At 39.1% G+C, this 17,431-nt stretch overlaps 2 protein-coding genes across 2 annotated transcripts; one reads left to right on the forward strand and one right to left on the reverse strand.

Annotated features, from left to right (window-relative positions):
* LOC109823677 (beta-fructofuranosidase, insoluble isoenzyme 3-like) lies at nucleotides 1,294–5,923 on the forward strand. The gene is made up of 7 exons (XM_020390005.1): nucleotides 1,294–1,563; nucleotides 3,249–3,257; nucleotides 3,364–4,220; nucleotides 4,320–4,478; nucleotides 4,692–4,930; nucleotides 5,247–5,340; nucleotides 5,443–5,923. Exons 1-7 carry the CDS (start codon nucleotides 1,380–1,382, stop codon nucleotides 5,626–5,628), a joined length of 1,728 nt encoding a protein of 575 aa, XP_020245594.1. The 5' UTR covers nucleotides 1,294–1,379; the 3' UTR covers nucleotides 5,629–5,923.
* On the reverse strand, nucleotides 8,724–15,457 carry LOC109823689 (ubiquitin-60S ribosomal protein L40). Its single transcript, XM_020390025.1, has 5 exons — nucleotides 15,300–15,457; nucleotides 15,129–15,215; nucleotides 14,937–15,039; nucleotides 12,112–12,178; nucleotides 8,724–9,020 (listed from the first exon to the last, which is right to left on the reverse strand). Exons 1-5 carry the CDS (start codon nucleotides 15,400–15,402, stop codon nucleotides 8,994–8,996), a joined length of 387 nt encoding a protein of 128 aa, XP_020245614.1. The 5' UTR covers nucleotides 15,403–15,457; the 3' UTR covers nucleotides 8,724–8,993.

Consider the following 17,431-nt stretch of genomic DNA (forward strand, 5'->3'; position numbering starts at 1 on the left):
TGCATATATATATTATATATATAATATATATATATATATATATATTATATATATATATATTATATATATATTATATATATATTATATATTATATATATATATATATATATATATATATATTATATTATATATATATATATATATATGCCCTATTTTCAGTAAAAAAAAATGTCCATAGTGTTTCCAATGTTGGGTTTTGAGTATACGGCCAGATCGTAGATTAGATCAACTTAAAAACATCTTAACTAGTGGTGCAAAAAATTATATTGTATCTCGCGATATATTTGTATCCTTATATGTTTAGGATACGGATATGGTTACGAATATCATATCCGATATGATATGACAGAAATACAGAGATATGTAATGAAATATACACATCCTGCTCAAAATATCATATGTTGATCATACGATTGCAATTACTTTAATCCTTAGACTAATAGGACTTGAGATTAATTTTGATTGATCAAGTCATCTAATCTTACTTTCGAATATGTAGGGAATATATTTAATGAGTTCTCTTATATCATATATGAAATATTGATATATATATATATATATATATAGAGCCAAAAACTTTTGTCAACTTAAATATATATATATATATATATATTAAATAGTTTTTCTCATATTCGTTTTGTACTCACATGTATATCCGTTTCCGAATATGATTTTAGCATATATGAATACGATTTGTCATTGCCAAGACATATCCGTATTCGTAACTATATCCATATCAGTATGTAATTGGTAAGTAAATACGGATATGATAAGTATCATGTCCGAATCGCATCCTAACCAATTGCGGTTTTGCATATCCCTAATCTTAATCCATTAGCAATCAACATTTATTGTGACCACTAAAAATCCGTGAGAAGCGGCTCCAAATCAATGGCTACCAACTTTGACCCGATTTGTTGCAGATATTGACTGCTCCCACCCCACTTGCATCATCAATGCCTCATTTTCTATTCCCTAAGCACATGTGATCTGAAAAAAAGAAAACTGACCCCCCACAATAAGAAAGTAATTAAAGCCCACAAAACATAATGAAATCTAAAATATACTAGAAAAAAGAGTAGTATGGCGTCGCATTTTTTAGTTAAAAAATGCGCATTATCCAAATCATATTTATAATTAACGACCTCTCTCTCTCTTATGCATACCCAATCACTTTTCTTCCTCTATACTTTTTCCATCTCTATTTAAACACCCTCAAGGTTCTTACTTCATCACATCCTTCTCTTAACTCTCTCTCTCTCTCTCTCTCTCTCTCTCTCTCTCTCTCTCTCTCTCTCTCTCTCTCTCTCTCTCTCTCTCTCTCTCTCTCTCCTGTCTATTTGTCTGTCGTCTCTAACTATTTCTTCTTCTTCTTCAAAATGGCGATTTTCAATCGAGTTACATGGTTGTTAGTGTTCTTGTTGTGCTGCTGGAGGAACGGAATGGTCGACGGAACTCATGTTGTGTATCATGAACTCATGTCGACGTCGGTCCCCTCCATCGTCGTCGATAACCAATACAGGACCGGCTATCACTTCCAACCACCAAAGAACTGGATCAATGGTATGCCGCAAAACTCTATATCTCCCCGTCTACTCTTTTTTTAGCAATTAAGTAGATCATTGAAGACAGGTTATATACTTATATGCTCTTCACAAGTCCTCGCGCTGCGTCCCTCCTTTTTTATTTGAATATAAATATTCGTTATGATCCTTCGCTGTCAGCAATATTGAAGGCTGTACAAGTACTCATTAGTGTTTGATCAAAGAATAGTTATTGAGACTTTAGTTAATGATTAAATAAATTAGAAAAAAAAATTAAATAAATAAAAATAACCAGAAAAGAAAACATTCTCGTTGATATTTTTTATTTTGAAGGGGCAAAAAAAAAGTTAGAATATTTCTCGGCAGAGTTTATGGTAACCAACCATCTCATGGACAGTGGGTTGTCCTCCGGCTGAGGTCCCCCTGGCTCTAATGTTGTGGGGCCCACGGTAGCGGATTCTGTAAGATTTTTCATAAAAGGTGCGCTGGCTGGCAGCAGCCGGCTGTGGGACCCTGACCGTTGGATCTTTGGGATTTTGATCAGTTTAATAACACTGGCTCGAAATGATCCGTTGACCCTAGGGTCGTGGTTGACGACGAGCTTCGGGCGGTGCTAATTTGCGCCGGAAGATCCCCCACCAACTTTTCTTTATTATTCTTTGCAGAAAAAGAAAATAAAAATCCTTGGTTTCTGATAATTTTGTCTTTGTTTTTTATTTTATTTGTGTATCTCTTTTCTTGTTTGTCGCATACATTGTGTCTCTCGTCCATGTTGTACGTATTTTGTCCTTACGGAGCAAGTTGCAAAGGTTTCAAAAATAATTCTTTTATGTTTAATATAAATAATTATTCCAAGGGAAGTACTGTCATTTTAAATTTGTAATGGACGAATTTTGTTAAATAACGAGATTACGGTGGTACTTATCTTAGAGTTGACTCTCAAAGGGACAAATGAACGTTCGTGAACATTTATTACCTTAAATTGTGATAAAGCTAAGCTTTTCGCATCCTATTTACTTAAGATAAAAACAAATAATAAAAATGAAAAAGGACTATAGAAAGCTCAATACGCACTCTGACAACCTTTAGTAGGGTTGACTATTAGCCAAAAACTGCGAATAATTTCTGAGAGCAGCTCTATAAATATATATATTTAGTTGCTTTAGATTTTTCCTGAATTAAAAAAAATTATTAAATGAATAAAACTTCTAATCGTAACATGTCATCTACTTTTTAAAATGGTTATGATTCATTTTGAATATATCATCTCGAATAATTGGATACTTTTCAATAACTACATAACAGGAGAGTCAATCTCATCTACCAATAACTAATACGGTTTTTCTATAGAGTGCTCATGGGCACTCTATAAGAGAGGAGAGAGATAGAGAGAAATGAATGAGGGAGGGGGGGGTCACTAATTTGCATGGGGATCCCTCCTCATTCATTTCTCTCTATCTCTCTCCTCCCTTATAGAATGCCGAATAGGCACTCTATAGACAACTGGTAACTAATATAATACAAATCTATGGTTGGTGGTTATATCATAGTGCAGCTTTTTAAAGGGTTTGTGCTAATTAATTTTTATTATTTGCATTTGACTTTATATAATAATTGATTGTCAAAATTTCAGTGCTAACTGTACTATTTGTTGTGTGCCATGTGCTTGGCTTGATCCGTTCGTTGACTACGTACGCCAACCAGATCCTAATGGTATGATTATTGATTTCTGAGCACTATTTCGCTTAAATCATAATCCATTTAATAAACCAAATAAATTGACTAATCTGAACTTTTTTTAACTTCTAATCAAATGTAGGTCCGATGTATTACAACGGAGTCTACCACTTATTTTATCAGTACAACCCCAAAGGCGCGGTATGGGGCAACATAGTATGGGCTCACTCAGTCTCAAAGGACTTGATCAATTGGATCCCACTCGAACCTGCAATCTACCCATCCAAACCGTTCGACATTAATGGGTGCTGGTCCGGATCCGCTACTATCTTACCGGGTAACAAACCCGCTATCCTCTACACGGGCATCGACCCCCAAAACCGTCAAGTCCAAAACGTTGCGTACCCGAAGAACTTGTCAGATCCTTATCTCCGAGAATGGGTCAAACCCGATTACAACCCGATAATAGAGCCGACTAACGGGCTCAATGCTAGCTCGTTCAGAGACCCGACAACGGCGTGGTACGGCCTTGATGGGCGCTGGAGGATAGTAATTGGGAGCAAAAGGAAACACAGAGGCATGGCTATTTTGTATAGAAGTAAGGATTTTGTACATTGGGTCCGCGCGAAGCACCCGTTACACTCCGCTAACGGAACGGGCATGTGGGAGTGTCCGGATTTCTACCCGGTAGCGATGGGGGGAGAATTAGGAGTAGATACGTCAGAATACGGTAGTGGACTAAAATACGTGCTGAAAAATAGTTTGGATATTACGCGATACGAGTATTATACGCTTGGAACGTATAATCGTAATGTAGATAAATACATACCAGATGGCGCATCGGCAGATAACAGGTCGGGTTTAAGGTATGATTACGGTAATTTTTACGCGTCGAAGACGTTTTACGATCAAGGGAAAAAGAGGAGGATTTTGTGGGGTTGGTCTAACGAGTCCGATAGTACACGAGACGATGTAAGCAAGGGTTGGGCTGGGATCCAGGTTAGCTTAGTTGACGCGGTTGAGTTTTAACTTCTCACGTAAACAAAATTTTCCGTTGCTAATTTGATCTCTCTTTTATAATTTTGATTTGTTTTGTAGACTATACCTAGAAAAGTTTGGCTTGACAGCAACGGCCGGCAACTCCTTCAGTGGCCGGTGGAGGAGCTCGAGTCAATAAGAGGGAAGCAAGTTTACATGATGAACAAGAAAGTTAAGGGCGGAGACTTTGTCGAAGTTTCAGGAATAATGACCGCGCAGGTGAGGGCCTCAATCAGAATATAAGATTCATTTAATTCGAGTGTTTTAAAATCATACAGAAGTGAGGAACGGACGGTATGGCTCAGAACACTCTTGCTTGCATTCGTGTATTCCCTAATCATGTTGTCCAGGGTGTAATGAGCTCATAACAATTAGATTAAAGTAGTAAAGTAGTAAGGATTATTGATATAGTATCACATGATGATGATGCAGAGTGACGTGGAGGTGACGTTCGAATTGTCAAGCCTTGCGAAGGCTGAGCCATTTGATCCCACGTGGACCGATCCTCAGAAGCTATGTGCACAAAAGGGTGCGGATGTAAAGGGTGGGGTCGGACCTTTTGGGCTGTTGACTTTGGCCTCAGCCAGAAGAGAGGAGCAAACTGCTGTTTTCTTTCGAATTTTCAAAGCTTCAGACAACTACGTGACTCTCATGTGCCATGACCCATCAAGGTATTTTCTTTATTATCTCTTCTTACCGAAGTTCGCTGTAATCTCAGTCATCAAACAGTAATTAAATGAATGACTGAGGTTCAACCAACCAAAGAGAGGTGATCGGAACACTTGCGACGCGCAGGATCAGAATTTTCCGCTCGCATCTGTACTGTAGTTGCTACTTAAACATCCTTAGCTAAAAGCCTTAAATGCAACCGTCTCCACTTTTATCCAAATTCTACTCAGTTGACATGTATTAAACTTAGAAACTAATTACCTCGATTATCAACTGTAAAATACTATAAACTATAATTACTTGTTTGATGGCGAGCAGGTCATCAGTAAGGCCTGGACTATACAAACCAACTTATGGAGGATGGGTTGATGTAGAGATCAAGAAAAAGGGGAAGATTTCTCTAAGGAGCCTGGTACATTCCTGTTTCCCTTCCATCGATCCCTTCCTTTATTTTATTTTAACTTATAAAATCTAAAGTTTATAATGACATTAATTTTTAATTTTTTATAAACAGATTGATCACTCTGTGGTGGAGAGTTTTGGTGCTGAAGGCAAAACTTGCATGACATCAAGAGTTTATCCGAGCATCGCAGTAGGGGACGCAGCACATTTGTTCGTGTTCAATAATGGAGCAGAAGATGTGAAGATCACAGAGATGAAGGCATGGGAAATGAAGAAGCCTTTGATGAATGGGGACTAAGACCGGATTAATTTAAATTTATGAGATGCGTGAATTTATGATCTTAGGTTCTTTTTTTTATAAATATTTCCGGCCATTTAGCAAAGAATAATGTCCTGTTTGGATGGAGGGTAGAGAGGGGGAGGGGAAGAGAAATGTAGCTTTCATCTTGTTTGAGAGTTTTTTTAAGGAGGGTAGAGAGGAGGAAGGAAGTGGAAAGGAGGGTAAAATTGTTTGGTTTTATTTTCCCCCCGATTTGGGCGGTAGAGGAGGGTAAAGGAGGGTAAATGGGTGTAATGACATTCTTACCCCCATCGCGGTAGAGGAGGGTAAAGGAGGGTAAATGGGTGTAATGACATTCTTACCCCCATCAAAACAAATAAAAGAGCTGATGTGTTATTAGTATAAAGTCATTTATGTAAATTTACATATATTTACTTTCTTTCACCTTCATTCACTTTACTCAACTCCCAAACAACATATTACAATTCTTTTTCCTACCCTTCCCTTCCCGTTGTTTACCTTCCATTTCCTTCCCTTAGTAAACTCCCAAACACACCATAAATGTCAAAGATGCTCCTTTTTTTTCCGTCGTAGTTCATGATGAGGGTAGGATATGAGAATGCTCTCTAAAACGCGTGACGCCAAGATATTACGTGATAAAAAAAAAGCAAACAATCTTCGCGCCTGCAAGTGGAATTTCCATTTCTTGAAGTTGGTGGAGGGAACAAAAAGGTCACGTAATTATGAATTTATGATCCAAATCTTGTGAAGTGAAAAGGAAAAGGTGTAATTGAAAATAATTGGTGAAGGAAACGGTTAGCATCCGTGGGCATGCGGTATTCAAACAATAAAGTGGGATCCACAGAAATTTACGATTTGTCTTTGCAAATTTACAAGAAAAGTTTTTTTACTATTTCTGTGTAGTATATTACAAGGAGAGTGCAATTCTTATGTACAGTTATCATGACACGATGGATAAGCTAAACATTATCCATTTCATTAATTATGCATGATTATTTCCTTCTTATTTGATAGGCACCCACGCAACTTGGGGCGCCCACTCTTAAAAGCTAGTTGTTAAGGGGGAAGAACCAAGCCACTTAAATACACCATCAGACATCCCAAACTACTCGATGTGGGACTTTAGGCATCCCGTACTACCCAAGTCCCTATCATAGCACCGCCCCTGAGAGCCGACGTCCCGGCGGCTGCACTCTATGACGCTTCACTCGGCCTTTCCAGTCAGCCCCTCCGCCGGTAGCCCTTTCCGTGACGCCGACAACCAGCTCTGATACCATTTGATAGGCACCCAAACAACTTGGGGGAACCCACCTTTAAAAGCTAGCTGTTAAGGGGAAGAACCAAGCCACTTAAATACCCTATCAAGCATCCCAAACTACTCGATGAGGGACTTTAGGCATCCTGTACTACCCAAGTCCCTATCATAATAATTATAATTGAAGGATGCAAAGTTAAGACAGAATGTTGCTAATCATGTAAAGTTGAGGCATAAGTCACGTATCTAGGAGAATCCCCCCAATCCCAAACAGAGAGAGAGAGAGAGAGAAAGAGAGTCACGTATTTAAGAGAATCCCCCCAAACCCAAACCCATACGAGAGAGAGAGAGAGAGAGAGGAAGGAGGTAGAAAAAAAAAAGGAATGATGATACGGTGACAGCATCATCAACATAGCACTACGAAAGAGCACTACACAGAAAGTGCAAACAAAAAGACTTGTCTCAGTAGTGCTCTCAATCAATGAGAGAGAGAGAGAGAGAGAGAGAGAGAGAGAGAGAGAGAGAGAGAGAGAGCACCCATTTCCACAATGCGCCACAAAGTTTAGGGAACCTAACAATGATAAGAGAGACATTACATACACGGGTGAGAATGCAACATAATGCAGCATAATAATAAAAAAAGAAAGATCCCAATCATGAGGCTCGCAGTGGCAAATATTCGCACACTAACGTGATACCGTCAACTTTCATTGATAGAGCAACACTGCTCCCCACAGGACTCCACCGTCTAAAGGTAGGATGAGGCGAGAGACGAAACTAGAATTCCTTTTGGTAAGGGGCTTTTAGAGGGTGCGGTGAGGTGAGGAGAAAGAAAGCTCAAAACGAACTATAAAACCAGAGGGGGGGAATCCTATCGAAATTGGAAGGACGCGAGAGGGGAGAGAGAGAGAGCGCGAGCAAACTACGAAAAGATTCAAGACTCTCCCTCCAACCAAACATAATAAAGACCAAAACGAATGTCCATGCTTTCACCTCATCCTCTCGAACCAAACATAAAAGATCAAAAAGAACGTACATGCTTTCATTCACCTCATCCTCTCGAACCAAACATAAAAGACCGAAAAGAATGCTCATGCTTTCACCTCATCGCACCTCACCTTCGCCTCATATTCTCTTCTCAAACTCCGTACCATACCAAACCAATCAATAAAGGGGGCACAACCCCAGCACGCTCGTCACACTACGTGTGATTCATGCATGATCTTAATTACAAGTGACCAAAGATCTACATTAGAGTTATTAAAGGGTCGAAATATAAAATCTTTCAGACCATTCAACGAAGCGTTTCCCTCAAGAAACCCTTTCCTTTCAGTGGCGAAGAAATACAGGAATGAAAAGGGTGAACACAAATTTAATTTCCCCCCCACAAAATGAATAACTTATGAGAAAACGACATGTTATGGAGGATAAACATTCCCAAAATAAAACATAAAAAGTAAACAATGGTTCCGTTAGAATCTGACACTCATACAGTCAACATGAAAACAAGAATGCTTTAATACTATTATCACCTAAACACATAATGAAGAATAATGGGTAGCCCACAAATAGCTAATAAGCAAATTGATGAAAGAATAATCAAGCGAGCATACCGGATATGCATCACAACTAAACACAACACAGAGCGAAGTATCAAAAATGAAATCTGGACTGGTCTATAAGGATAACTATTTACGCGCACCACAAATAATCAAGCACATAATTTACAGGGAGCTTGATCAATTTGGGCAACTTCCACTCCATTACACAGAGTGAGATCTGGGTATCATTAACATTATTGGCTGATGATTTTTAGTATCACGAGTAACTAAAATTCTGGGAAATATCAGTTGCCAATATCAAGAGTAGCTAACTTCTGGAAAGAAGAAGCCACCAAAGAAAGTAAACCATGTTGTCCCAAACCAAAATCACTTTAAAAAAATAAACTTCACCGTACATGACAAAACACAATAAACTCTCTTCTCGAGATATAATAAAACAAGTGAAGACACGGGTCCAACTGCTGAACTTAGAACAGAGCATTTAATAAACTAGATAGCAAGAATCCTATCGAGTCCAACCAACTAATAGGAGAACCAAACAGAGCTTACTTGATCTTCTTCTTTGGCCTTAGCTGCAAAACAATAAAATGGAAACGCCCCGTGAATCAATTTTTCCCTTTAAAAAACTTAGAGCCTGTTTGGATTTGTAAGGGGTGAAGGGAAGTTTGTTGGATTTTTTTTTTTTAATTATAAAAGGAACAAAAGCAAAACAGAGAGAGGTTCGGGTGAACAGTAAACCGAAACTGATGAACAGTAATTTTTATAAATTTTTTCTCACATTAACACAGAATTAACAGAGAAAAATGTACTAAATAAAAGAAATTAATTTCAGATTTAAATTAACAGCAATAAAATATCTCTATCTGACTATCTTCTAGATTGCTATCAAAAAAGAGAATAAATTAGATTAAATCTGAGTTAAAAGAGTTAGAACACCAGGCCTGAACGGGTGCAGTCGTGATTCACTGCCCTAGAAGATAGAGGACCCCAGGCCTGAACGGGTGCAGTCGTGATTCACTGCCCTAGAAGATAGAGGACCCGCCTATCGTCCTGACGAAGTCGATCCTCTTCCCCCTAGCGGTAAAAGCCCCCGGAAACGGCCGGCCTACGTACTCAGGCGAGAGCACAAAGCTTCTGCTCAGATGAAAAAGGTTGCCCAAAATAATAATAACACTTAAGTATAATAGCAGAAAACTCGTGAGAATTATCTCTCTATTATTTTAATTTTCACTCCACTGTTTTCTTTGTTTTCTTTCTTTACCGTGAGATGAGAGGAGAGAGAGTAGGTAGAGAAAGTGAATAATCATTATGAGATGATTGAGAGAGTTTATATAGGAAGAGAAAGAGAACGGATAGTGGAGAGGATTAAGGAGAAATATGGGGTTAGTTGGAGGTTTAAGAGGATTAGATTAAGTCAATTTGACTTTTTCAAAAAAAATATCCAACAGTCCCCCCCAAAAGGCAATATTGACTGAAAACACAAAATCAATAAGTAAATCAATAAAACACAAAACAAATATAGGTTGGGCAACCTTTCGTATCGTGAATTCGGAAAAGGCAGCTTCCGGCTTTGAACCTTTTCTTAGTGAGTTCATCGCCACCTGAGGGACAGTGGACTATTGCTTGACTTACACTGGATACCCTGATGCTATTAAAGGGTATAGTGACGCTAATTAGGTCACAGATTCTAACAGTGTAAAATCCACATCTGGATATATTTTTCTTTTTGGTGGTGCTGCTGTATCCTGGAAATCCTGTAAGCAAACAGTAATTGCCGGGAGCACCATGGAATCTGAGCTGATTGCTCTTGATACCACTTGTACAGAAGCAGAATGGTTAAAAGATCTTCTTTCTGAACTTCCTTTGGTCCCTAAACCTTCTCCTCCAATTTCCATTCATTCTGATTCTAGATCGACCATAGAGCTTCTAAAACAAGTGCATGTGAATAAAAAATTAAACAGACATATTCAAATAAGATATAAATCTGTACAACGCCTGCTAGGCAAAGTTGTGATCTTGCACTTTGTAAAGTCTGAGAAAAATCTTGCTGACCCTTTGACTAAGGGATTATCCAGGAGTGTGGTTCTGGATTCATCGAGGGAGATGGGGTTAAGCCCATAGATGAGGTCACTGACAGCGGTAACCCAACCTCTATTTGGAGACGTAGTCCCAATGTTGGTTCAATGTGGTAGTAACAAGCTGGACTAGTGACACTCATGTGGAGCATCGACCTGGATATATTTATATATCATTATGTAGCATGTGCTACTACCCCTTCTCTATGGTGACGATGCTCTGATGATACAGCTGGTTAGGCTGAGTTTTACTCTTAATAAGTCTAACGCGTGTATTGCGGAGGGTATGATATCCAGCTGTAGTACCCTTGGAGGACTTACCTACTTGAGAGGAACCGTGATGGCCGCGGTTGGGAGGGTTGGGCTAACCCTTAGAAACTCTCATGAGTCGGTTATTGTGAGCATGGCCTTTAACGCTCAACCCGCTTTGCTCAATAGATAAAGCGTATTATGTGTGTTTTCGTCAATACTTGATTCAAGGGGCCTAATTCAAGGCCTAGTCCATTATGTCCCTCAGGTGGCGATGAACTCACTAAGAAAAGGTCCAAAGCTGGAAGCTACCTTTTCCGAATTCACGATACGAAAGGTTGCCCAACCTATATTTGTTTTGTGTTTTATTGATTTACTTATTGATTTTGTGTTTTCAGTCAATATTGCCTTTTGGGGGGGACTGTTGGATATTTTTTTTGAAAAAGTCAAATTAACTTAATCTAATCCTCTTAAATCTCCAACTAACCCCATATTTCTCCTTAATCCTCTCCACTATTCGTTCTCTTTCTCTTCCTATATAAACTCTCTCAATCATCTCATAATGATTATTCACTTTCTCTACCTACTCTCTCTCCTCTCATCTCACGGTAAAGAAAGAAAACAAAGAAAACAGTGGAGTGAAAATTAAAATAATAGAGATAATTCTCACGAATTTTCTGCTATTATACTTAAGTGTTATTATTATTTTGGGCAACCTTTTTCATCTGAGCAGAAGCTCTGTGCTCTCGCCCGAGTACGGAGGCCGGCCGTTTATGGGGGCTTTTACCGCTAGGGGGAAGAGGATCGACTGCGTCAGGACGATAGGCGGGTCCTCTATCTTCTAGGGCAGTGAATCACGACTGCACCCGTTCAGGCCTGGTGTTCTAACTCTTTTAACTCAGATTTAATCTAATTTATTCTCTTTTTTGATAGAAAAGTTAAGGGAAACTGAGTGAAGTGAAGGGAATGGAAGGGAGTTCTCTTCCCCTTGGTTACACCCCAATTTGGGGGGTAACAATTTTTATACTATTAGGGGGTGAACCAAGGGGAACTAGGGTGAATTAACTTCACCTCCTAAGTGTTCCCAAACAAGATGAATGGAGGTGAATGGTTCCCCTAACTTCCCTTCACCCTCATTCCCCTTAATCCAAACAAGCCCTTAGGAAAGAAACATGAAGTTATAACAAGAAAACAACTAAAAAAGATGGTAAAACATTTTTAATGTAAGAACCAAGGGGGAAAATAAGGTTGATGAGCATAAAACTAACTAAAAAAGATGATATGTAAACTCATCCACCTGATGAAATCAGATAAATGAACAAGACGGGGAAAAAAGAACCTGATTGCTGTGGCCACATTTCTTCTTGCGGCAGTTAACAGCTCTTGGATGCAAGCGAGCATAGCACCTAACAAAGATGTGTAAGACAATTATACCTCACACGCGCAAGAAAAAAAAAGTGAGAATAAGACAACAGTCTGGACCCAGACCATCTCAATCTTACAGTCTAGAGGAAAATACTTGCAATAAATCGATAAATCATTAATAACATCGGCACTAAAAAAAAGAGAAACTGCTGAATTGGGCATGAAATATATTTAAAAAAAAATCAAGAGATCATGTCGCTCAATAGTACCAACATGTTTAACTAAGCAACTCATGTAAAAAAGACAAATGATTAAACAAATATAAAGAAAATAAATTAGCATCCAAGAAGAAAGAGAAAATCATCTTTGATCTGTAACACCNGTCTATACGTACTCTTATCCAAAAGAAGACTTAGTTAATGTTAAATAGTAAATTAAAGTTCACATTTGTTCCTTTGTTTTTGCATTTCCCTTCAATGGAAAATTGAACCTTAATTGGGTATATATATTAAGAAGTGGTATCCTTATATTAATACCAAAAAAGGATGCATGCACTAGTTTCTACTGTTCACAAATTCAACTCCATACTGCACTCTCATAGGAAAGGTTATATAACCAGAGTATGCCCTGCACATCACTACCATATCAAATTCTTTCTCCTATTCCTATTATTCAATACAAGCAGTCTAGATGAGCAAATTTGACTAAAAGGTATTCTCATTTTCCTTGGTTAGCACTGCCAGCTAGGAATTTAAACAACATATATACACTGACAGGTTCGATTGCGTTAATGAAACTAAAGTTCAGAATTTATCTTAACTACATGCAAACTGCACTCAAATAAATCTGAATTTGGTTAAAAGTCATGGAATTTCGGGTTTAATGGAGCCATCTTTCGCAAAGGTGGATTTCAACTATTTGTATTAATTTAGTTAATTAGACTTTACAAGTCTTGTAATCCTATTTGCAGTAGCTCCATGAAGTCTTTAAATACTCTTGCACTAGATTTCCAATGATCAGAGAGTTCTGATTATTTGATGACATATCGAGATAAATGCATGTGACTGCATTAGTGTGAGACAAAACCTAACCTTAACCCTAGTCCACTCTCCTTTCTTCCCTTGGCTATTGGCTTAAACACATTCTCCCTTCTTCTTGATCTTATACAAACCTCACCCAAGCCATTCATCACCGACTAATTTTACTCTCTCTTACTAATACTAGTTTTCTATCAACAACTTTCCTCCTTGTTGCTAGTGTGCTCACGAGTCACGACCATCTTTTCACCATCAACACAAGTAAATAACCGCTTCCACAAACAAGTTTGCAAAACTACAACACGGCTTCCATTAATATTTTCGTGATTCCTTGACCAAAGTCATCCTCAATGGTCTCAAATATCATTTGCAGCCTCTTGTTAGATCTATATATGCTCACCATCCTGTTTGATCTCAAAAGTGATTTGTAAACAAATTCTATATTTCAGCTGAAGAAAATAAGAGATTGTTAGTGAGAAAGGTAAGATGGCAAGGGATCGATAATGTCAAAGCGAAAGAAGAGACTGCCCACCATGACGGAACTCAGAGCAACAAAAAATATGATATATTTTACATACTCGCCAACCTAGATTTATATTCGATACATGCATACTGTTGTTATGGGAAGATCATTGATCATTCCTATGAAAGGTGATCCTACACAGAGCCACCTCCTATTGGTACAACAGGTTATCGATATATGTATTTCTTACGCCTCACATGCACGTTGCTCAACACAATCCCATTGAAGAATTACTTTGCTCCTAGAGCTAGCTAAAACACTAACATGCAATGCTTTCCTATCATACTGAAAAAGTTATATCAATTAATTTCCCTTTTTATTTGAATTTCCAAAATTACGACCAAAATTTCTAATCCATGACCATCATCCGACATGTCTCGGTATCACCAATCAAAATTAACCTTTCTAGTTCTAAGAAGAATTTCTTCTCCTCAATGTATCCCTGAATTGTCTTTTCTAACCTGCTTGACGTGGAAGCAAACAAGATGCAATGCGGATAAGTTGTAGCTTAGCTAATGGTGTATAGTTGCCCTCAAATTGTGCAAAGTTTATCGCTTTCTATGCTGTTGTCGTATAAATGGTTACAAGTCAGTTACTAGCCACATAACTCTGAAATCAACCTAACAGTACACAGACAGAACCAGATGCAGTAAGGGCATCGTAATTTTTCCTCATGTAACAGTTATTCAGGTGCACATTTTGCATTTTCGTAACTCCTTCAGTCGTTCTGTCGTCTGGTGTAACGTCAATGGTGGCGGCGAGCCAGTCTGGACGTAATTGTGAAGTTCATCACTTCATATTATCATATGTCTTAACTGATTAAACTTGCCATTTTCTCACAAATGAGAAAGTGACCGTGGGTTCACACAAACAGTGACCTTACCATATACTAAGGGCCTGTTTGGATTTGTAGGGGTTAAGGGAAGTTAAGGGAAACTGAGTGAAGGGAAGGGAAGGGAAGGGAATTCCCTTCCCCTTGGTTACACCCCAATTTGGGGGTAACAATTTTTATACTATTAGGGGGTGAACCAAGGGGAACTAGGGTGAATTAACTTCACCTCCTAAGTGTTCCCAAACAAGATGAATGAAGGTGAATGGTTCCCCTAACTTCCCTTCACCCTCATTCCCCTCAATCCAAACAAGCCCTAAATTAATTGGTATCTTGTAATGTGCTACAAGTAACAACTAACTGGTCTATTATCCGTCGCATGTTGACAAGAAATGAATAAGAAATCATACTTTCTGCAGATCATTTTATCCTGATTGTACTTCCTCGCGAGAGCCATCAACGAGGGCTCGATGATGCCACCCCTCAACCTCAGCACCAAATGAAGCGTCGACTCTAAAAAAAATCAAATCAACAATAAAGAAAATAACCGAGAAAAACAAAAAAAACCCAAATCAACCAAAATCACAGAACAGAATCCAAACCTTTCTGGATGTTGTAATCAGCAAGAGTCCGACCATCCTCGAGCTGCTTCCCGGCGAAGATCAGACGCTGCTGATCCGGTGGAATGCCTGCAGAAATTTCCCAAGGTTTGCGAAAGAAGTTAGGGCTTAGGGTTTTTGACGGCGATTTGGGGATTTGAGGAGGGAAGTTACCTTCTTTGTCCTGGATCTTGGCTTTGACATTGTCGATGGTGTCGCTGCTCTCGACCTCGAGAGTGATTGTTTTCCCAGTTAGGGTTTTGACAAAGATCTGCATTTTGCTAGGTTCTCTCCTCTTGGTTCCCTGCGCCCGCCTTCAAAAAAGAGAATTTATACGGTGCTGGGAATCTAGGGTTTTGGGGAGCAAATGTCGTAAATACCCTTTTGAGCGAATGAACCAAACCGGCTATGGTCGCCAATTTTGAACCGATTAAAATCGACGAAAACAAAGGATGGTCGGTTTGGATTACAAAGGATGGAAAGGATGGGAGGGGAGGAGTAGGGCTGAGCACGGTTCGGTCTAAACCGAAAAAAACCGACCGAACCGATCCGAACCGACCCGAAAAAATCGGTTTTAAGAGTGGGACGGTTCTGATCGGGTTGAAAACATTTTAACCCGAACCGACCGAATACTCTATGGTCTAAATACTCATTCTGCTCAAACCCGACCCGTCCCCAAAGACAAAGTCTCAGACTCTCAAACCCTAAACACCTAAACTTCCCTTCCTCCTTTCCCAGCCGCCTCCTCAGTTCCTCTCTCTCACTCTCTCTCACTCCTCAGTTCCACGGTCCACCTCTCTCACTTTCTCTTCCTCTTCCTCACTTCCGTAGTCTTCATGGACGAGGCCGAAACATCTCCTCAGGCTCAGGATCTGTCTTCGGCTTTGGGGGGGGACACCCGCACCCGTCGCCGAGGCCGAGGTATAAACTTTATCTTTTGCTCTTCTTCAAGCTTCTGACTGCGATTATTCTTTAATTTTGATTTATTTCCTTGGATACAGCAGCTAGTAAGTTGAGATATCGGCCTATCTATTTCTTGTTCATTTATGCACTCCTATTCTCTTATGATTTCTGAGTTTGTGCTTTGATAACGATCCTTAATTTGTTTTCTAGTATATATGTTTTCATGGATGATGATTTTGTTCCTTTTTTCCCCTATTGTTTTACCAAATTAAGTCGGCAACCCCTGAAATACTACTATTTAATATTCATGAGATCTCTTACCCGTCACGATATATTCTATTTGATTTAGCATTTGACAAGTTTAAGTCATTCTGAAAATAAAGTTAGAACGGAACAAACCGAACCGAACCGTACCGAACCGACTTGCAATGGTTCGGTTCGATTTTGAATTATATGTGGTTCGGTTCGGTTGTTCAAAATTTGGTAAAAACCGACCCGAACCGAACCGTGCTCAGCCTTAGGGAGGGAGTGATTAACTGAGAACTTAAGGGGAGAGAGTGAGAAAGAAAATGATGGAACATATTCATTTGTGTTTGTATAGGCAGCTAGGGGATGGAGAATACATTACAATACGTGTTTGTTTATTGCCTGTTTGGATGAAGGGTAGGAGGGGGGATCTAATTTTAACATTGTTTGGGAGTTTCATTTATAGTGTGTTTGGGAGTTTACTTAGGGTGTGTTTGGATTTCAATGGGGTTAAGGGAAGTTGGGAAACTAGGTGAGAGGAGAGAAGGGAAGGGAAGGGAGTTCTCTTCCCCTTGGTTACACCCTAATTTGGGGGGTAACAAATTTTATACTATTAAGGGGTGAACCAATGAGAACTAGGGTGAATAACTTCACCTCCTAAATGTTCCTAAACAAGGTGAATGATTCCCATAAATTTCCTTCTTCCTTATTCTCCTAAATCCAAACAAGCCCTTAGGGAAGGGAATGAAGGGGAAGGAAGGGGAAATTTTCTCCTTCATACCCTTCCCTTCCATTACACCCCAATTTGGGTGTAAGAATCTGAGCCAAATTTTTCCTCCATTCCCCTCCTCTACCCTCTAAAATAAAACTCCCAAACAATGTTAAAATAAAATTTCTCTTCCCTTCCGTCTCTCTACCCTCCATCCAAACGGGTCATTAGGATGGTAGAGGAGAGGAATAGGGGGGATCTGAGCCAAAATCTTATACCCCAAATTGGGGTATAATGAAGGGGAAGGAAAGGAAGGGGAACTTTTCCCCTTCCTTTCTCTTCCCTAAGTCATCTCCTAAACACACTATTAGAGTAGGGGATGGGAAGGGAAGATGAGCTAATTGATCAGTATGTCCTTTTATACTGTGTTTGGGATCTCACTAAGGGA

This window comes from Asparagus officinalis, chromosome 9 (genome assembly GCF_001876935.1).
Source record: "Asparagus officinalis chromosome 9, Aspof.V1, whole genome shotgun sequence".
Lineage (NCBI taxonomy): Eukaryota > Viridiplantae > Streptophyta > Magnoliopsida > Asparagales > Asparagaceae > Asparagus > Asparagus officinalis.